This window comes from Uranotaenia lowii, chromosome 3 (assembly GCF_029784155.1).
Source record: "Uranotaenia lowii strain MFRU-FL chromosome 3, ASM2978415v1, whole genome shotgun sequence".
NCBI lineage: Eukaryota > Metazoa > Arthropoda > Insecta > Diptera > Culicidae > Uranotaenia > Uranotaenia lowii.
In genome coordinates this window covers 154,965,348-154,988,648 of record NC_073693.1, presented here as the reverse complement: position 1 = coordinate 154,988,648, position 23,301 = coordinate 154,965,348, and the positions used below count along the sequence as shown (strand labels likewise).

Sequence of the window (23,301 nt, the reverse complement as noted above, 5' to 3'; positions counted from 1 at the left end):
AATAAACGATCCTTTTTTAGTTCAAACGTTAACGTGATAAGAAGTGTTTTCTTCTCCTGTCCGAAATGGTCTGGACACTACATTCTGTTTCTAAGAATTAAAGTCGTATCAATGAAATTTTCAACTAAGAATTTTTGGAAATCTTTTTTGCCGCAATAAAAATTAAAAAAAAAAACATCATTCGAAGCCAAAGGTAAGCGCATTTTTTGAAAAATAATGGCATTGGCAATCTTACCCCGCTGCACAGTTGTTCAAAAGGGCAATAAGTGGAACTTTTTTCCTAACGCCTTTGTCTTCCATTTTAGCTCTAAAATGTCTTCAGAGCATTTGCTTTCTAAAATATGCTTCAAAACTTAAAAGCATAAAAAAAACTAAAAACTTACCATGACTTACTTTAAAATTCTTACTGTTTTGTTTCAAGAGATAGGTACAGCTTTATTTTAATCTACAAAGTTGGAGAATACGCAAAAATATGAAACGTTATTGAAATTACCATAACTCTATCTACATATATATCAAGTAGAGTCATAGAGGTTTTAAATCGAAAGTTATTTAGCAGTTTCTTTAAAGTAGTTTTTCAAACTTAACTATTGTTAGATGAGAATTTACATGAAAAAGATGTTCAAAACATTTGTTGAGACATTCAAATTACACGTTTTGCACAAGATTTTAACGTTCTGTGACATTTCCTCTCTAACTTATTGCATGTTAGTTATATGTTTTATCAACTTTACGAGCGTTTATTGCAAAATCGTGCAAGTAAATTTTCAAAACTAATAAATCACATTTAACCTTGAACCAAATAAAACTACTTTTAACTGCCTCAAGGTAGAACTCTGCGTAGCACGGAAATCAATTTTTGTATGGAAACAGGCAAAACACATCAAATATATGCTTGTTGTGTTCCAATTCAGATGTCTACGGACGCTCAGCAAAGATTTCAGATGTGAGTCCTCTAGAATCACGTTATTGTAACCAACCAAGTTGTAAAATTTGGTAATTCTTAGTGTCCAAATCGATCGAATATCCTTCATCCGACAGTGCATTATTGGTAAGGTTTTCAAATGGAAGAATTTTTATCAGTGATCAAATTTCTCTAATAATCAAAATAAACGAAAAATGGTCTCACCCGAAATGTTTCCAACTTAATCGAGTTGCTTAACTGCCACTGATAAGGGCTCAAGCTAAATTCGTAAGTGAATGTTTTCTCAATGGCAATATGAAAGAAATATCATCGAAAATTCTCAAGTAAACTATCAATAAGGTAGTATGGTTAATTTTATGATAAATTATTTAAATTTTAGATAATAGTTAAAATTTAGAAGAAGAATTTCCTCTACTTGGAGAAGATTCCTGACGTACACAATATAAAATTAGTGCAATAGAATTTTATTTATGTAGGGGAAAACTGTACATAACGCCCCAGTTAAGCATTAACGCTATTTTCAGCGCTAAAAACCATGTAAGAACCAAATTGAACGTTTACGACGATTCAGGGATTCATTTTACCTCATACTAGAAAGAAAAAAATAACGATAAAAACTCAATTTTGATGATATTTTTGTTGAAACTCAACCAGCTAGAGAACACACCGTGGGGTAGAACGTCGAAACTAGTGGAGCACATACCGGAAGAGTATTTCTGATCACCCAGAATAATGATTATATTGAATACTAGCTGACCGGGTAAACTTCGTTCTACCAATTACCTAATAAATCGTTAGAAAATGTTTTATTTATCTACACATCTTTAACTTCTTCGTGCCCGTGAGTCAGTTTTCATGTAAATCGTCTTCATGTTGTTCGAGTTCTGTCCCATTTCTAGTTGATTTTGTATGGAAGCCCCCTTTCCATAAAAAAGTAAGATTCTTGAAACTATTATACAAACCATTTCTGGCCCGAAAAAGCCTCGGATACCAAATTTTACTTCATTCCGACCGTCCGTTTATACGTGATGGAGTTATAAAGAAAACGACTCCATTTTTATATTAAATAAGAAAATGATTATTACATCAAATGTTCAGTAACATGTTCATTGCATTTTTTTTTTAATTAAACGTACTTTGGGAAAAACTCATTTGTTATTGCTAAGCGTATCGAAAGTTTCGTTATTTGAAATTAACCTTTTGATATCCCTATAGGTAAAACGCCTTCAAGTAGGCAACGAAATTCAATTTCTTGATTGATATCGCGGCAAATATGTTGGCAGATGATTTTTCCGAATCAAATATTGGTGCACCTTTTAAACTTGAAAATGGGCGAAATTTGATATAATCATGCATTCTTTGGGAGTCAGATGATAAAAAGAATGACATTTCACTTTGATACTAAGATTTTCTCTAAAGTTAACAGCATTCTAAGTTTGAGCGTAAAACACGTGGTCTAGCGCGCATTCTACCGCGATTTTGATATGATGGTTTTAGTTGAAATTTGTGAGAATTAAATGAAATATCAAAAAAATTTTATGGTCATCCAAAGGGGCATACGGTTGGAAAAAAAGAAAAGCTGCAATTTTATCAGTCTCCGTAGTCTGGTTTGCCATAAAACCTTAAATGCTAATCATAATAATTTACAAGTTTCACGCAGATTCGATTTATCCTCTGTTTCTAAGAATTTAAGTCGTTTTATTGAAATTCTCACCTAACAAATGATAGAGAAACTGATTTGTCGCAACAAAAATAAGGAAAACCATCATTCGTAGCCATGAGTTGGCGTATTTTTGAAAAATTATGACATGGGCCATCTTACCCCGCTGGTGCGTTTTGGACAGTTTGCCCCTTAAATATCGTAGATTAGAGCCTTTTGCAGAGCTGTTCAGTAGTTTAGGGAAACATTTCAATTCGTTTTACCAACAGAAACTTTTCAAAATCAATGTTTTTATTTTGAGTTCCGAATTTCTGATTTCAGTTTAAAATCAAATTAAATCCGAAATTTAAAATTTGAATTTTCAAGATTCAGAGCCTAGATTGAAGCATTTGAAAACTGCTTTCCTCCTTCCTGTGATATTTATCAAGTTTCAAATCAAAACTCTGGATTTTTCGAAAGACAAATGCCTTTTCTCAAACTATTCAGAGCGGAGGAAGCCAACCATCAGAGAAAGCCAACCGTCAGGGAAAGCTGCTCACCCGCCACCAGTTAACGAGCTGGAGCTCGTCTAAATTAGGCTGTTACGAGGCCGTGAAGATGCTGACAAAGTTTGTTTGGCTTAGGCGGGTAATGAGCCGACAGATAAAATTAATGAGTTCGTTTTCGGTCCCCGGAGTCATCAGTATGACAGTGTAGCAGTGACTTCCGGCTTTAGAGCCTGTCCTTGGGTTGGAACTGTCTCCGACCGACCTGAGACCTGACGAGAGAGGTTGGTTGATTTGTCGTTGTTGTTGTTCCTGGTTTTGCGACTGCTGGCGGTTTCTGCGGCTTCAAGAGTAATTTGAGTTTTATGGCTGTCACTGTGGGTGAGTCAACGAGTTTTGGTTTTAATCCTGGTGCTTCTTGGACACTTTTTTGTGGCTTTGGCTACCCAAATTGTTGATGACTTTCGTTTAAAGTCCGAATGGGCTTTCATTGAAACCCAAATTGTAATATCGATTTTCTCGGCTGACGCTGCCTGTTTGCTTACTCTTCCAGTAGTCGCTCATCAATGGGGAATTCATTCATCCCATCAGCTTCGGTCGATTGATTCAATTTGGCCTTTTCGAGGGGTTCCGATTTCCGGGCCAGGCTCTTGCTGCTGGTGCTGAACCATTTCTCTTTGTCTAGAGTGTTGCTTAACAAATCTTCCCTCCTCTGCCTGGAAGAATGAAGACTGTCGGTAGTGGGAGAACCACAAAAATGAGAACGAAGCCATAAATTATCCTAATTACATGATGACGTTGCACGGCTTTTTGCGAAGAAAAATTGGACGAGACTATCGGAAGGCCATTGTCCGCTTGGGGGTTTTCCATCGAGAGCCGATAGCCAATTAGCCCCGTCAGCTGTTTCCTGTCCGACGTCAGATGAATTGATCGAAGAAAAACTTCTACGGAGCTAAGGACGAGATGTGACGAGTCATTTGCGTTCAGATGGAAAATCGATCAAAATCACGTTTTTTTGTAGAAAAGAATTAAAACACACAAAATAAGGACGATTTTATCCCTGTACCTTTAAAGAATTTAGCATCTAACTAGAATCGCCAATCGGTAAACAGCCTAATTGTGTATCCCACTGAGCATTATCTTCATTTTCCTCACCTCTTAACGACCGAAAGCGGACTACCGAAAGCACTTGGCAAAATATTTATGCTTCCATCCCTCGGAACATTATCAGACTCCCACATGGTCGTCTGGACGATTTGCGATGGCCATCTAACCTTAATGTGCTCATGATGGGCATGCTTTATTCATAATTTTCCATTCATCCCCCCTTACCTGCGAACGAAATCTCCCTAAATCTGGAAAGTGGATGGATAATGGCAGTGAAAAAAGAAAATCATATCCGTGGCAGCGACCAGGCTTCCGAGTTTCCAGAACAACGACAGAAACAGAAGAAGAAAAAACACTCAATGGCTATCTGCGTTCTACACTCCCAAAACTTTACTCACCCCACAGCAGCAACAGCACCAGCATCGTCTCGTCCTCGAAATGTTCTTGATCCCTCTTCTCTTCTGTAGGTTCGGGTAATCCGCTGTTTATTTGCGCAAACCGTTACAATTTTGCTCCCATGCCTTTAAACGCCTGCACAAACGCCATTTGAGCGGAAGAGAAAAAAAAGAAGTCTGGCCAAAGCAGAACCACTTGATTATTAAATTTGTATGTAAATTAAAATATTTCCAACAAATTCAATCCCACTCCAATCGGGAATCGGTAGATTTTGTGCGGGCCTCGAAAACGTCTTCTTTCGGTGCGTAGTGGATGTGGAACAGGCAAAAGACAATCACCCTAATGGTGCACTTGAGCGTTTTGGATTTGAAGTGCAAAACATGGGAAATCTGGGGAAAACAGTGAACAGAAAGTGGTCTTGTTTTCTCTTGGTTTGTTTTTTGAAATTTGTTTAAACTTTTGCGTTTTTGACATCACTACTAGTGTGATATTTTTTTTTACAGAACTTAAAAATCTGTCAAAGCTTTTGTCAGTTAAGTTTTTTTTTAATTTCTCAACTAATGTATAAAATAAGATTATAACAGATTGTTCATGTTTCAATTTGAAGATTTCGAGCAAAATTACGAGAAGGATCTAGTAGGGGAAAACTATTCAAAACGAACCAGTTAAGCTTAATCACAATTTTTACAGCGATAGCATTCATTAAACAACCAAATTAAATGTTAACGATGATTCAGAGAACTGATTTACGTCTTACTGAAAAGAATAAGAATGATAAAACACGGTTTAATGATATTTTTGTAAAAAAAAACTAAAACATCTAGAAAACACATCGCGGGGTAGAACCAAGGTTGCCGAAAAAAAATTTGTGTTTTTGACAAAAAATTCTCGAATTCTGTGATTTGAACTTAAAATTCTGTGACGGTTTTCTGTGACGCTATTTCTACGGAGTTCATTGGGAAATCATGTGAAAAATAAACAAATAGGAAAATACTTACAGTCCTGTTAGAAAAAAAAATCAATTTACATTACCTTGTTTTCATATTTTCATTAATAACAGTCAGTCGAAATTGACATAAAAATTTATAATTTTGGAAATCTGTACAAAATTTAAAAAATCTGCGAATTCTGTGAAAATTTTAAAATAATGTGTCCTGTGACACAGATTCTGTGACGAAATTTTGCTCAAAATTCTGTGATAATACAGATTTTTCTGTGTTTTCGGCAACCTTGGGTAGAACACCAAAATTCATGGAAATGCACCATACCGAAAGAGTGGTAAGAAATGGAACAATGATTATACGGTATGTTATAATCGAAACATCAAATGTTTTATAACACGTTTATCGTAGTTTATAAACTAACCATACTTTTGCAGAAAAATGATTTATTATTGCAAATATTATCGAATATTTCACGTTTTAAAATACACTTTTAGGTATCTTTATAGGTGAAACGCCTTCCAGTAGGCAACAAAATTCAATTTCTTGTTTAATATCGCAGCAAACATGGCGGCAGATGATTTTTTCGAATCAATTATTGGTGCACCTTTGAAACATTAAAAAGCAAAACATTTGTTTTATTCATGCATTCTGTCATTTGAGAATCAGCAAATACCAAGAATGACATTTTGATTCAATATTCCGGTTTTCTCAAAAGTTATCAGCAGTCAAAATTTGAGCGTAAAACACGTGGTCTTGCGGGCATTATGCTCAAATTTTGATATGATTGTTTTTAGTTAAAATTTCTGGAAAGTTAGTGAAACTCAACTAAATAACACAAATTTTGCTTCCATATTAAACGGCGAATTCAATCCCACCTGAGTCCAGTTTATTAAGCTCAAAAACTTTTGACAAAATTTCAAAATATTTGAAAAATGTTTTAGGAACTAATCTTTCTAAACGAAAAAATGCATTGAATACTTAATTCAATTAATAAAAAAAAACGCAAAAGTATTTAAAATAAAATAAGGGCTTTTTTTCCATTCCATTCAAAACAAATCAAAGGCTTTTCAAATGAATTGAATATCTTTAAAAGATAAACGCCTTAAAATAGGCAAAATCAGTATCCAAACACAAGACCCAGAAACGACAACTTTCGAGGTTAGTTCCGCCGTAACCATGCATCGTTAAAGAAAGCGATCACGTCTGGCTACTCAAAGTCCATTTTATGCTCCCCGTCCCGGAATGTTGAGCAAAGTAAGTTCTTCTTTAAACTTCAGATTCCTTGACGATTTCAGCTTCAGGTTTCTTCCTCACTTCCGGGCAACGAAGAGAACCACAAAACACAAAGAGCCACGTGTCTTTCACATTTTGTCACCAATCGCCTTCCGTTTCAGTTGTTGTCGTCGTCGTCGTGTTGGGCTCACGTTTTGTTTGTCCGGACTCTGTTATTTGCCGGAATTTCCCCGCTTTTGCTGGAAGCCGTCACAAACAAAGCGCCGCAAAAGAAGGCGCCAAAGATGGGAAAATTATTTTTGATTAGCATAGAAATTTCTTTTTTTTGTTTTTCCGCCCCAGCAACAAAACAAAGAAATTTTCCAGTGATCATCAGTGTGGACATTTTTTCTTCTTCTTCCCGCTCGCCATTGATGGCGACGCTTTGGTGGTTGACATCAATTGAAATTGATGATGAACGTTGTTTACGAGTCTTTGTTGGCCTTCGAGAAAAGGCAGAGAAACGCTGTCGAGCAGAGTTTCGAGCAACAGAGCTTAGAAAGGGAGACAACATAAAATTGGAGGTTCAAAGTTTTAGTAAGGCTCGAAATTAAAAGAGGCAGACAAATTTTTACGGCTTAATCGTAAACTTTTTTTTCCTAAAAATTTAAAAATAAAATCGTTTACAATTGAGAGCTGAAAGTTGAAAAAAGATCGTTTTTTAGAAGAGGACCACCGATGAAATTAAATATTTGGTTACTAAATTGTCGACAATAAATAAAAATAAAAGGGGAGATAAGACATAACGAGCACCTGGGGTTACCTGGGCACTCCTCTTTTCTGAGGAAAAACATATTTTCTCAAATAAATTTTCACGAGGAACAGTTTTGTAGTTCCTATAGTATAAAATTTTCAGTTATAAAAAAATCTCCTTATCATTTTTACAAAAATATTGTTAAGAAATAATGAAATTTTTAAACGCGTTTTTAATTTAACTTGTGGACTCGAGGCGAACAGAGCACCATTGATCGGGGCACGATGATCATTTTCTGCCGTACAATCCTCCAGCGAATTAAACTCAAAGAATTCAACTGAATTGTAGAGCTACAGCTTGACTAGTTTACATCTGACGATTTAGCCTATTGGAAAAGTGTCGGTGATGTAATCAGGAGACTCGAGTTCGATTCCTGGTCGAAGCGATTTTGTGTGAATTGTTTGTATTCCACGACCAGGAATTGAACTCGTGTCTTCTGACTATCTTTCCGACACCTTACCAATAGGCCAAATCGTCAGATGAAACAAGTCAAGCTTTAGTTTTTTAAATCAGTTGACTTAAACGAGTTGAATTCGCTGCATGATTCTACGGCAGAAAACGCTCATTGTGCCTCGACTAATGGTGCTTATATTGCCCTAGGAGGGTTCTCATTATGCCTCTAAAGCAGTGGTCGGCAACCTTTTTAGTCGGAAGAACCAAAAACTTCAAATTTTCAAAATTTAAGAGTTTGAACGAGCCACATTAAAGCTATATTATTTTTATTTTTCATAAAAAAAAATAATCAAAGTATATGAATGATCAATGAACATTAGTTTTACGGAAATAATTTTAAACCCATTAGAGTTTTTTTAACTCTTGGATTTTTCTTTTCAATCTACTTCTGATTACCATTAAGTACATAAATTTTCTTCTGGATCGTCAACTTTTCTAATATGGTTTGATTGTATATCAAATTTAATACTTTGGCAAATATCGAGTGAAGAAAGTATTAAATGCATAAAAAGCTTAAATAAATACTTTGCATAGTGTTAAAGTGAAAGATTTGAACACATGTATTTGCAAAAGCAGAATATTTATAATTTCTTCGGCGAAGAAAAGCTTTTAAAAGAATTAAGTAAAAGAAAATAATTTTTCTTTTATCAAGCTTTTTAAAGACATTCTCCAGACTTAGCTAATCGTTTCCAAAATCTAGAAGTATGAGGGAAAATTCTACTAAAATTTATGTTGTCGAAAATTTGAATCTTCAAAAATTATGCTCTTGACAACTGGTAGAATTTAAAAAATTCATGACGTCAACCGAACGTGTCTTCAGAATTTTATGCATCTGGAAAATTTAAAAATCTCATGTTATGTCACATGTGATTCTTCAGTATTGTACGTCCTATTGAATGACAAATTCAATTCGTACATTTCATCATACAGTTCATCAATGCTTGCTAGAACTCAGATTATTGGAAAAATGTGGATTGACCAGTATAAATCTCTAATAATGAAATTTTGTAGCCTTCATAGAAAATTCGTGAAAAATAAGAGGTATAGAAACAGTACATTTGAACTGGCAACATCAGGTCAAGGATATTTTTAAAGTTTCAAAACTAAAACCAATAAAAATAAATCAACGGTGATTAACTCTTAATCGAAAACGGAAATAAAATGTCCGTTTCTGAAACTTTGTTCAAAATGCGTGGGCTTTCGGTAAATATTGGCTCTACGCATCATGAAATTTTATATTTGTTTAAAGTCTCAAAGGTTTACAATAACTGCTTCGGGATGAAAATGTCAATTTATTTATTGATAACAACTGATTAACCCGTGATTCAATTTTTAAATAGATTTTCCGGATTGAAATTTTCGTTCTTTCTCAATGCTGATTCGAGTTTGAAAAGCTGTCAAACTTTAATTTGTTATTCTTAATTCTTAGTTTTGGAATTTTGTATTTCAATTTCATGTATCTTTTCACGTTTTTAAATCCGCTATTTATTGAGTAGGCTTTCCAGATTTTTTCTGTACGTATCCGGGTCAAGCAAATCCGGACATTGATTTCTAAATTTGAAACTCAAAACCGGTTAATATCCGGCCAAATCCAAAAAAATTCTGCGTATTTTTCCATAAAAAAGCAAGAGATAAGCTGAAAAATGAACACACAAAAAATGATTTTTACGAAGGCACATCAGCGACGTTCAAATTTTATTCAACAAATTCAAAAAACGCATGTGAATTTATTTCGCTAGAACAAGTAGAAATTTGAAATTTCGTCAAAATACTGAATAATCCGGGAAAAAAACAGGCCTTTTTTCTCCGGGCAACCGGGCAGGACCTAGCATCTCTCAATTTATTGTTTTGAAAATGTGAGCAAGCCCCGAGTAAAACTGGAATGCCAATGAAGCATGGTCGTAGAAAAGGGGGGCATTTTGGGGGCTTGAACCCTTCCCCATGAGGGTCCAGGAAAAGCAAACGAGGTTTTTTACTCTGCACTAAATTTTTAATTCTCAAGAAAATTTCAATGATTGAGTAAGGTTATCCAAGAGTAACAAACTAGACTTAGAACTGATGCCACAACCTCAAAAACTAATCCCAAGCTAATCCAACAGTTTTTCAAAATTTTCTCACTTGTTGATTTAAACTCAATTCTTTACATTAAATTTTGAAAAATATTAAATTCATTCGGGATATTCTGGGTCCATCTGGGTCAAAATCATAATTGTTATTCTTTTTTCATATTTTGGATTCTGTATTTAGTTTAGGACTTTTAATAGGAAATTCGAGCAATCATTGGAAATTTGAAAAAAGATATAAGTTTTGGAATCCTGCTTCAAGTATTGTTTTGCATTTCATACAAAATTTCATCCATGAATTTGAAAATGCATATGCATTTTCAAAATTTAAATGACAATTTTCAGAATTAAGGAAAAAAAGAATATTAGAAAACTTCCTTAGTATTTGTTTTGTTTTAACATTCGAAATTCTTGAACTTAATTCATATGTGAAATTCAGGTATAGCCATGCCGCAAAATGGCGATCCGAAACTGAAATCTTCGAAACTCATATTTAAATTCAGATTCACAAGTCGGATGAAAAATAAAAATTAAATAATAATTGAAACCCCAAACATCAAAATTTTAATTATAGAGTTCATGGTTGAGGGCTCTGTATCATATTTCACGTCTTGGTTCATTATTTAATTCTGATTTGAAATTAAGATTAAGAAAACGTATTGAAAAGGATTGATATTGAAAATTCAAGTTAAGATTCGGATGGTAAATCAGTTTTAAAATCAACATAAAAAATCAAGATAACTAATCTACTGAAGAATTTAAATTTTAAGAGATCGCAAACTTGTAATGTTGATAGGTAACGTTATTTAAATTTTTTGGCTGAAGATCACAAATATAAAGCAAAATTTGTTTTTACTTGGAAGTTTGTTTTGTGAAAAAAAATCTGATTTCCATTCATGTAAAAAAAACATCCACAGAATTTATGTTTGGAATTGATTTTAAATGAAGAATGTTTGACGGTAAAGAAACATGTAATCTTCAAGTGAAATAATCTGCAGGGAAATTCATATTTTCTCAGTGTATTGATTTTTTTATGAATCGCAGGTATTTAGATTCTCAAATTTTAAACTAAAATTTTTGAATTTGGATTTGTAAGAATCAGACTCGAAAAGCAAAATTTGGATATTTTACTTTCACTTTTGAGAATTTTATATTTTTCCATCGATGGTTGAATAATTCTAATAAAATTTTTAAAATTTCAACTGATGCAGTTTCATTGAGGGCAAAAAATTTATCGCGATTGCTTAAAATAAAAAAAAAAATATTAGGGTTACGTTGACAAAACGGACTTATAAACTAATTCTTGATCCTGATGCTTCAATACAGTAAAAAGCAAAAAATTGTAAAGATAGGCTTTAAAAATGCTATTTTGTAACCTACGAAAATCCGTGTGCCAGGTCACAAGACTCTAAAATCGCTTTAGCACGATTATATAAATATTTAATTAAAAAAAATATATAATATTAGCGCAGATTACTTAACAGCCGCAGCTTTACATCAAAAGAGCCGCAGGTTGCCGACCTATGCTCTAAAGTGACTGATTTTCAGCATTCGGCAAAAATTTTTAAAATGAATTTTGAATCGTTTTTTTTTTACTTTTTCAAATTTCAGTCAGTTAGGAAATAGATTTTTCAAGTGTCTGAACACGAAATAATGATGTAACTCACATATTATAGATGTTTTCTATGGTTAAATAAGCGCCCAATTTGAGTTGGCAATTTTATCCTTATCTCCCCTTCCAAATCGTTAATTGAACTTAATTTTCAAGGAATTTGTAATAAAAAATTAAGATACATTTGAAGGCTCAACACTGTTTTCATCTTGCTGTTCCTGCTTAATAGAAAAGTATATATAGTATATGTCTTCTAAGAATTTTGTTTGCAAATACTTTATAACAATAAAATCTTCTTAAATATACAGCAATTGTTTCAAAGCATATCGTGGGTTAAAACGTTTAGTATGTTGCCATAATTTATCATATCAGAAGGTTGATCAGCCCGTTTGTCGTTACAAAAAAAAATCGTTTTCAACCAATCAATTTGAAACGCCTTAAAGTAGGCAATGATTTTAAAACCTTTACAATAATGGCAGCAAATGTTATAAATATTTAGGCCTACGATTTAAACAAAAAATCACCAATGTCTAAGTTACTTCTTTTAAAATGTTTTCCGGTATAAGAAAAAAATATTTTGTTTCGAAAATCTTTTTAAAACCACGAATTTTTAAATCAGTGTAATAATTACAAATGATTTTATTTTAATTTTTAAAAATCCCAATAACGATGAATATTTTAAAAACGCAGGTTCGAACAAAAAAAGGCATTGTATAGGCATTGAATATAAAACGAATTATCCTTACAAACATACATCACTTCTGATCATCCATTTTGTATTATGCCTTTTAACTAAATTCTTATGATAAAAATATCAAATTTTGTCCATTGCCCCTTAATGGTCCCGTTTTTTCTTCCTCCGGAGCAGAAGCTTGACCGCAAGTGCCCTCGGTTCTAAATTGTTATTTGGCGTTTCGAACATCAGAAAGTCATCAGGTTAAAGCGTGTGAGTTTTTTTTTTCTACTTTTTCTCCATCAACCATGACAAGCGTGTGCCCAACACCACTCCTTCCGGATAAAAAATGGCGCAACAAACAAGCCGAAGCCAGAGTGCAAAAATTCTTCAACGCCAACGCGCCCGGCCGGAGAAAGATGTCTTAATAGATTCACGAGAGAGATTTTGATTTATGATATTATTTTGTTTACGGTAGCAAAGTTTCGGTTTTGATTAGGACACCACTGACTTCTTGGGGGGTTTTCTCTTGAAAAAGACGACTACTACGACCAAGAAGAGCGTCTTCCGTTTCGGTATTCTCTGTGTGCCGATCCTGCTTCCTGGCTTCCCCATCTCCCCAGGTCGGCAACTGCAGTGATCCGGGTCCGGTTTTAATATATCTCCATCAGTTTCGGTCGGTTTCTGGTTTGTCCATCTTCCAAATGTATATAACTTTTTTTCTCTCTCTCCCTCCTTTTCGGTTCCTCCAATGCCTAGAAGGAATCATAAATCTTTGTTTCGCCATATTTCAGGGTTGATGGAAGTGGGAATTTTGCTACACCCGGGTATGGGGGGATGATCCGGTTTGAGGAAGGAAAAAATTGATGAGATAATTTTACTGCTCCGTTAGTCTGCCTCCGGGGAAGGTTGCAAGACTACACAAGCCGACCATCAGTTGGTGAAACTGACAGACTTTTTCCGCATGGCCTTTGGTTTATATCCGATCCACATTGTTGTTATAGGTAGTTCAACTACTCAAATAAAAACATAAATTTAATTAGAGAAAAAAGTCTAGAAAACAATGGAACCTTACCGATTTTTATCCAGTATTTTCAGGGCTGCAGCAAAGTTGAAAGACGATTAACAATTCAAGTTCAGAAGCATAGTTTGAGCCAATATCAAGGACAAGTTGTATGTGTTGCTGTTGTAGACCGTTTTGTTACTCGTAATTCAAACACAAACACCTATATATTCGTTTTCATAAATGTTGTTTATTGAATCGATGTGGACTAGCCCGTTTGTGACAAAATGGAACCAAAATCGATAGTTGCTCTCTAGTTGGTAAACGTTAATTGGACTGACAAGTTTTTATTATTGTATTATTTTACTTTAATCCTTAGAAATGTTCGTTAAACGCTTAACAGTTTGATCACCATTTTATTATCCTTTTCTCACATGTTTTAATGTCAGTTAAAAGCATCAATGGCGTAATTGTATTTTAATCCCCGGTTTTCGTTTCCCTTAACCAACCCTTTAACAAGTTGTTATTATTCATTTTTGGTTTGAAAATTTTTAATTTCCCTTTTGTCAGATTATTTCCACCTTTTGTAAAGGAAACAAAATCGATTATGGTTGTAAAAAGCTGTTTTCTGAATGTTTGCAACACTTCCTAGTGTTACTAGATTACCATTTCTTCTTTCTTACAAATACTGCAATCAATTCAATACACATAAAAAAAACTCATATGCAAAATTTATTAATTTACTTTTTTCTTCTTTTCTCTTTTCTTTTTTATGTGTCCCTCTCCCCTGCATTTCTCGCCTTCCCCATCAAAACTGAAAATTAAAAACCGAAAACCAAAATATCACAATCGTCGAAAATAACCACCGGATTTCACGAATCGACACCGATAAAAAAAAACACACAAAATCAACAAACTGCAAATCAACCAAATCAGATCGAAAGCTTTTCGTTGGCATGCTAAGCAAGCAGCAAACCGAGGAGGATGTAAGACAGTTGTTTAACGCATTCGGATCCATAGAAGAGTGCACGATCCTGAGAGGACCAGACGGTGCCAGCAAAGGTGAGTCCCCATTCACATTTTTATCGTCACGTTTTGTCACTATTTCAACTTAACTAAGTCGTGCGCGCAGGCGGAAAGCATAGTTTCCCCGGCTCAATTGCTGTGTTGAAGTTTGTTTTTGGTTTTCAAATTTTTGATTTTTCGTTCACGCTTTCTCGTTTAGTTTAGTTTGTGAGTTTGATCTCGTGTTTGGCGTTGTTCTGGGCTGCATTTTGTCAACTTTTCTCACTCACTCAACAATCACAGAAAATGCATCTAGTTTTTGTTTCGTTCGGTTTGTTTGTTTGTTCGTACGCGGTTGCGAATGTTTTATTTAGATGCAGATGACCCCTTCGAACTACGACTGTGACGTTTTAAAATTTTCTTCCTTATCATGTGGTGGATGATTTAGGATGTTCAATCAATTGCTTTATTCTGAATGTTCCAAGTGAAAGTCAATCAACTAACTCGAAATTTCTTAAAAAAACACGAGTACATGAGTCGTTCATTAAAAAGAAAGTGGGGAAAATTTTTAGTACGCTATTGTTTATAAAAAACCAATTTAGAAAAAAAAATTTTTTCCAGAAAATATTTTGAAAATTTATTTTTTATACGGAAGTAGAATACAGGTCGTCTGGAATTATTGCCTCATAGAGTCCCTGTTCCTAGTGGCAATATTCTCGTAAACAAATTTTTGTAAATCGAAATTTAAAGTGATGGTTAACATAAGGTATTCACGTGAAATCATAAAAACTGATTTTTGCAAAAATCTTACCATTAATGACACAGATACTCAACAATTTGCTCAGTAGCAATTCCTCAGCTTGAGCAGCATCAAAAAATGTCTTTGCATACACAAAGGCGTTAAATATTGTTCGTTTCTAGTTTGGAGCTTTCAACATGATTCGTCTGCATACATTGAGGCGCTGTATTAAGTCAACTCGTGGTGGAGTGTTGCTAATCGTTAAATCTAAACCCTAGGTTTTGTAAATCGAAGTTAGTTGTTAAGACGATCCAAAAATTATTTGGACCCGCATCGATCTCGATGATCGGAATTTCTAATTTTGTTCTTTCCTTCTGGTCGTTTTGAAGACCCCATCAAAGCTGAATGTTTTACTTGATGGTTTAAGAAAACAAGTTCTATTGGCAACCTAATGAGCTCGTCATCGGTGACATCAATATGCTCGGTTTGAAATCGTGCTTCTCTCAAGGCGACTTTCTGATTACGGAACCTGTAAGTTTTTTTTATTTTTCTCTTACACGCCTCTCTAGCCAACACATACTCATGTGCCATATCAATTGCATAAATTTATGGATTTGTTCAAACAAATTTTGCATATTTTTAGTCACCAAAGCTGGTGTAAGAAAAAACTTGATATTACTGCAAACTTTAAGGGGTGAATATTAAAAAAAAAATCTACTAAATAACACCTCCAAAATGAAGTTGGGACGGATTCCATTTTGTTGTCAAGAAACAAATCATAATTCCATGATCATGTGGAAACGAGATTGGCATTGTTTTCATGTTACTCCAGCTAATTTCATGTTACTCCAGCTAAAAAAAAACTGAATGATATAAACGTTCATTGAAAAATGTGATTGTTCAACAATGTTTGTAAAGCGTTGTTCGACCGGTATAAAGTTTGTAGATCGTTCCTTTAGTTAAAAATATTGGAGATTATCGAAAAGTTTACCCCTGAATGTATGTATTACCTTTTGCTATTGCGAAAATAATTTTAGAAAAAGTGTTCAATTCGGTTTGGATGAAATATAGTTTATACTTCAGTAAGTGTTTCGAAACCTAAATGTGCCATGTAGGTACCCCTTCTAAAACATTTCAAAATGAATGTAAAAATTGTCAAAGCTACCTCTGTAAACGGTTGGGGAGAGTCAGGACTCAGGATACTTGATCCCTGGGGATACTTTGTCCCGTAGCTGTATCTCGAAACTGGAATGACTTACAAAGATCAAATGTTCTAGAAAAATGTGCCAAATGGAATAAAACAACAATGCTGTTATCTCAACGAAATTTAATTTTTTTTTTTGAGTTATTGAACTTTGTTTTAAAAATTTCAAAAAAATGTGATTTGAAGGATTTTTTCTATCACTTTAAAATGATTCTCACATGAACAAATTATAGTAAAAAAAAATATTCCAATATGTCAATCGTTAGAGTAGAATATGAACTTCATGATGCCGTATTTTCAAAGTAATAGTAAACTCTCAATTGTTTTAATAAGAAGTTTTCCAAAATGTATGTTGTAATGATCCCTAGAGCCCAAAAAGATATTTTTTTTCTGAATGTATCGTGATGATTGGTCATCATGAAATTATGAATATCTGTTCAATAATTGATGTTTATTCAGTAATAATCTGTTAAAAAGGACTAAAAATACTGTATTTTTCTTAAAACTAGAAAATTGCGCCTTGAAATATGCAATAACTCTAGCGTAGTAGACAAACTTTTAGAGTTCCGTTTGTCTGATACTTATAAACTGTGAAATGAGAATTAATATGGCAAAAAACAGGCATCGGACCTTTAATCATCGGATTTTACTAGATTTTTGCTTATGGTCTGAATTAAGGATCAACTCTCCTTTAGTAAAGGATCAAGTGTAACTTAAAAAACATCGTTTTTTTTTGTCTCATAAAAATGCTTCTAGTTCATCTACAAGTTCTTGTAACTTTTAGAGCATATAAACTTGAAATTACACGCTATCAGAAAATGCAAACGACACGGTGAGTTGCTAAATTTTCCCAAAAATATAAGATGAAAAAAAAAAGGGGATCAATTATCCCTACTTTCAACTACTTGTTAAGACAGACTCCTTTAAATCTCCAAGAATCATGAACTTACATTCCTCCTTCGACGAGCTCCATTTAATACTGGCCCCGATAAATACTTCATTTTTCTTACCACTCAACAAACAAGCAATGTGAGCGGAGACCACCTGCAGTGTTGCTTTTCCCATCTCACGTCATCGTCTTCTGTGCCTCTCAGGTTGATTTTGGTTTTCTCAAAAAGCAATGTAACCATCTTATAGCTACTGCGCCCCCGTTCGGTTCCTTTCCAGTTTCTCCCAGGGTTCCAGGTTGCTTCGGATAACTTCCGGAACACGCTTTTTGCATCCAACAGAGTTCAGCAGCAACATCATCAACCGGCTGCTGTTGAGAAAAGTCTGAAGATTGCGCAAAAAGGACCTCACCAGTCATCTCGTTTGGAGGATAACTGCTGCTGCTGTTGCTATTTGTATACGTATGAAGGCACAAGTCCCGGTACAAGGTTACTTCAAAGACTGCCAGAATAACACAGAATTTAATTACATTTTGTGTTTTTGAAAGGTATCGACAGAGTAATCTTGGCCGGGCCTTTGGATGTGTTTGTGTCCGATGTAAGAAATTTTCCCTCCACTCTTGCCATTGGCCGGGTGGAAAAAGGTCAGCTGCTCAGGCTTTTCCAGCCTTTGAGCTGTGGGCGGGGAAGATGAAACCCGGCCGGTCGTTCGGTGGTTCTCCAGTTTGGAAAGGACGGAAAATCCGGATCGAGGCAGGGGTGAAATATGACGCGAGTTTCCGATGCAGCCAAGAGGAAATTATGATTGCTATTTCATGCTCTCCGCTTTCCAGTCGTCGTGTTGTACAATTTCTACCGTACCGTCGTCGACGTCCAAGGAATTATGACGGGAATCTTGAGTTTTGATCGGATCCTAGGGTTTAGGGTAAGGGTTGGGTGTGTGGATTGTGTGTGTATAGATTTATAAGAACCTATTTAATTTATATCCAGTCATCAGTTTCTCGGAAGGCTCACTCTGGTTGTGGCAGGGAGCCAGAAGACGTTGAAAGGTCTTTTGTGTAGAAAATTTCAACTTGTTTGAATTTGAGATTGGATTCTTGGTCCTCTGCCTTTTCGGGTGCAATTGCTGTGAACTGATTCGGTTCAAACGACATCCAGGAACGACTGGAGAAACACGAAACGGAATCAACATACATAATAAAAATAATCATTTCTCAAGCTCGGTTAGGCCAGACGTGATTCATTCGGATCGATTGAAATCTCTCGCAAATGAGCTGCCATATCGAATCAGGACTTAATTCCTCATCTTGCCGACGAATGCGCTATCCGCCCCAAGATTGTCGATCAATCAGCGCTCCACTCAATTGACGACTTATAGAGACACAAAACACCAGGTTCGTCGTTGAGAAAACGGATGAAAAAAAAACAACCCGAACAGTGAAAGGCGAAATCGAAAATCATATTTCATTCCCTGCCAATATGTCTCGGCTTTGGCGATGGATGGTTTGATGGGTTCAATTCTTCAAAATAAATTCCATTCTGGATTGGATTCCAGAGCGCCAACAGCGGAAGAGATGCCTTGCTCTCCCCTTACCAGTCATCTCGGGTGGTTGATCATCATTTCGTTTTTCTTTCTTTTTTTTTTCATCGAACGGTTCGAACTCTGGCTGGAGCTGGTTCATTTTTCCCGGCTCATTGAATTATACATGTAATCTTTCAGTTCGAAAGCTGTCTCAACTCGTCTTTTCTGTGGTAAATCTTGTTTATGACAACGGAGGAAAAAGAACTGCAAATGCTTTTGCCATAAATTATGTATTTACTGTACGGTTTTCGAACGGACTTGATTCTTTTTGTTGACTTTAAAAGATCTTGATGGGATAGTGTTAAAAGAACATTTTGATTCAGTTTATTCATATAAGAGTAATTATTTTAAGTCATCTAATTTTTTGATAGATTTCTAGCCGTAAGGTAACGCCTTTATATATGCATCTAGCAAGAACAAAAAACATTCTAGAAGACGAGACTTTTTAATTCCTGAATTGTCCAAAGAATAATCCAGATCGAAATTCTATCACGAATGCTTAGATTTGATAAGCACATGTCCCAGTCAACATTAAATCTTAATAGAAATGATAATTTTAGTCGTGTAAAACAACACTTTTTATCATTCCCGTAAAAATGTCGAAGACCGTAACTTCGTATCTGGTTAGGTAAAAAAGTTATTAGCTGTTTAACAGGGGTTTGTTTTTTGGCATTGATGATCAATAAATTCAATTGACAACATTGCTGAATGCCTCACGAGGTAATGCATGACTACTTTTCATGCAGTACATCGCGAGGCTCCAGCAGTGATGACAGTTGAATTTATCGGTCTTCAACTAAGTTGTTTAGCGAAAAATTTCTATTAGGAAATTTATAAAAAGGTACATAAACCATCACCTGGCTAGGTTCCACAGAAGAATCAAAAATGAAAAAACCGGCAAAAACCGGGCAAAATTTAGGTGTCATTATATATAAAAGCAAAGAAAAAATGCAAAAAAATGAAATTAATATTTTATTAATGTAATTGCAGACTTCCAAAAACTTTTAGGAACACTTAAATATTTAAAGGTTTATAAAAGTAAATCAGCAAAATTATTTGAAACAACCGTTAAAAATTTCCATACCGTTAATCGATTTTGCTGAAACTTACTTAACAAGTTTGATTTTTTTTTTTGGTTTCTTTGTAAAAATTGTGAAAAAATCCGGGCAATATCCGGACTTTTGTCACGATATCCGGGCAACCGGGCCGGACCGGACTTTCTCAAAATTTTGCATCAAATATCCGGGCAAACCCGGATAAAACCGGGCAATCTGGCAAGCTTACTTTATATGTTTTGTCATTATTTTCAAGCGAAAATTAAATTCAAATTTTGCGTTGAGATACTGTGGAAAGTTGAATGTAGGAAGAAACTTTGTTGAATCTGTTCATCTTAGCCTCTGACGATCAAATTTTTCGATGATGCATTCAAATTTACTTATTTTCAAGTATAAAACGTTAAGTATGAGTTGGATTTCGCAATTAATGTGGCGTAGGGCAGCTAAGAAATAAAAAGAAATATCATTAAATAATCTTATAATATTATTTAAAAATTAAATTTAACATTTCAGAGAAGTTGTGCTCAGGGTATCGAAAAGCGTAAGGGAAGTCGATATACCTCAGATTTGGTCATCAATATGTTTAAATTCGATGATTAAACATTCGAATTGGTTTCCCTATCTGGCTCTTCAAAATAAATTTATTACTTTCAATTACAAGTGTGCGTAATTGAACCGAATAGCAATTTTTCCAATCAAAATTCCATGATTCTCATGAAAATATGGTTATAAAATCATAAAAAAAAATCATGAACTTTTCAAATAACCAACATATGAAGCATTTCATATCAGACATTTGGATGATTTTAAAATGGTTTAATTTTTGAAAATTGGTTCAGTAGTAATGATTTTATTACCTTAACAATAATCCGGGTCAATATGTATGATCCTAATTGATGAACCAGCTAAAAGCTGAAATTCTCTATAATGAAGACATTTAAAAAAAATGATCCTAATCCTAATCCGGTTATTTTTTTTTTGTTGGGTGATTCTGGTAACCGTATTGAAAAATCTGAAAATGAGAAATTATAGAGCAAATTCCTCCACATTTTAGGAAAAGTAAGAAAATTTCATGTATTTTGCTTTAACCGTTCCTGAGATATCGCTTCGTGAAAGTACAGTCCGGGTCATATAGCTAGGTTACCGAAATCACAAAAAAATCTGAAATTTCTTAGAATTATGAGCAAATTTTCATCAAAGAATCTGTGTCACATAACACAGAATTTTGAAATATTTACAGAATTTTTTAATTTTCTATGAATTCTAACAATTTTATTTTTTTGCCAATATAAAATTTATATTTCTTGCTTTTAATTGATTGATTGATTTTACTCAACCAAAATGTAAAAAGACAAATTGTGTCATGAATTTTCAATGAAAATAATGGAAATATCATTACAGAAACCATTTTTTTGTAAAATCACAGAAATTCATATTTTTTTTCACAAAAATACAGATTTTTTTCGACAACCTTGTCATATAGACCTTAACCGCAAAAGAAGGTTAATTTTTCGATGGAAGAGATGGTTATTTATACTTTTATTCAATGAAAAATTTAGAAAGAAATTGATGGCATTAGTTTTTTTTTTAAATGAATACACAAATTGCGGTTGAAACTCGAACATTAAACTTTTTTCAAAAATCACAACCAGTATGAAGAATAATAAGGTTTCTGTTATGTCTTTAATCAAGCGAAATTGTTCTGACTCAGATCTTCTGAGATATCCAGTATGTATGTTTTCATAAATCAAACTGTTGTTTAAATAATTAAAATGCGTAAATTCAATCCTGGAAATGATAAAATTTAGGAAGTTTTTCACAATAAACTCTTACAAGTTCTAAACCACTGCAGATTTTTTTTAAACTTTTAAAAACTTTGGTTTCGAAGGAAACTTTATTAAATGAACTGCAAAATTAAGCTGCAGCTCCATTCTTTCAACTTGTTTTTATAAAATGTTCTATCTTCTAATTTAAAAGGCATAAATTGATGGATCTATGAATTTTAGTTTTTTTTTTATTCATTTCAATTATTTTTAATTTTTTTAAACGGGCCTTCAATAGCATCCCATTACTGATCTTGCATGGCACGTTCAGTCATTATTCCAACCATTTCACTTAGCAAAATAGTAGGTAGGTACATCAAAGAAACGACACTTTCCGCCTTGTCTCCCAGCTTCCGCCGAAACTCGCCCTTTGGAAATCGTTTTTCCGTCGAAAAATGCCACAGCGCTAAGCAGGACAACCGAGAACGCAAAACGAATGAGAACCAGAATGAGCATTCCAAATTCCCTTGGGGAATTTTTAATTAGTTTCATTTTCGAAATAACACCAACGACCGAATTCAAACCAACCGACTCTGGAAACCGGACTCTATCAGTTCCGTTTTTTTTTCGGTTGCTTTCTCTGCCTCAGCCGAGCCGAACAAATCAAAAGGAAAGAACTTTTCCCCAATTTGACGATTTTATGTTCTGCTCTCGTTGGAAACCTATCTTTTTTTTCCTCTGGTAGGTAACAAAAGCGCTAGCTTTGCATGACCAGCCGGTGGAAAATCTCTCTGGAGCCACTTTTTTTGCTACCATCTTCTGACAGGAAAGGGTCCCGGAGCGCGTGTAAAACTGCAACCGAAACGGCCATTTGCGCCGTTTTTGTAATTTTTTTTCCCGCCGCTGGGATACTCCATCATGAGTGGGTCGTAAAGAAAAGCGAACGTTTCTCCTGGAAAACGCTGGAGAAAATCCTCTTACGATTGAATAGGTGAATGAAAGGAATCCCACTGATGGGCAGAGACTTGTTCTCTGGTTCACAAGAATGAGTGCAGGGATGAGGTGGAAATCCTGTTACACCTTCGGAACAAATCCTCCTGGGCGGCTGTGGCGGGTTGCTTTCACCGGAGAACAACACAGCACTTCGGGTTCCGTTTGCTGGGAATATTTCATGGCCATTTGGTTTGGCGTTTGGGAAAAACTCTTCCCGATCCAAGTGACTGCTTGACGGATGGACAAATGGTACGAGGTAATTGAATACAGTCTGCTTGGCTTTTTTCGGATTGTCGGTCATTTAGAGAGAGGCTTCTGGGGGGATCTGTTGTGAGAGGCCACTAGGGTCTGGTCAGTAAGCTTCTTCGGGAGAAAAATTGCACCAGATGAATGAAATAAGTATTATTTTTTTGTGCTTCGGTTCTTGGCAAGGTCTGCCCTTGGCTGTTTCTGCCGGTGAAGTGATAGTGGATAGTTTGGAGAAATGACTGGCATTTTTCCGCTCCTAAGACACCGGATTGTGGAAAACCAACAGGGAGATTTTGAAGGTTCGGGTTCGTTGTAGAGGGATTTAAGGCAACGCCATAGATGGAAACTGTCCATTTATCCTACAGACAAACCAGACCTGGAAGAGCTGACTTTCATCCAAAAGGTTGACCGAGGGCAAAGGAAATCCGTTTAAGAAGTTTCCTCGCTGGTAATTAATCTGCCAAGAGGATTCGCTCA

General features: G+C 34.8%; 1 protein-coding gene across 11 annotated transcripts in view; it reads left to right on the top strand.

The window, feature by feature from the left end:
* Positions 1-23,301, top strand: part of LOC129755262 (CUGBP Elav-like family member 4) — a 568,631-nt gene that overhangs the window by 269,691 nt on the left and 275,639 nt on the right. For 10 of the 11 annotated variants that reach the window (XM_055751654.1, XM_055751659.1, XM_055751657.1 and 7 more), the window contains one exon: positions 14,284-14,409. The exons of the other annotated variant lie outside the window; for it this stretch is intronic. In XM_055751654.1, coding sequence (XP_055607629.1) covers positions 14,284-14,409 — 126 coding nt within the window. The remainder of the gene's footprint in view (positions 1-14,283; positions 14,410-23,301) is intronic. 11 annotated transcript variants of the gene reach the window in all.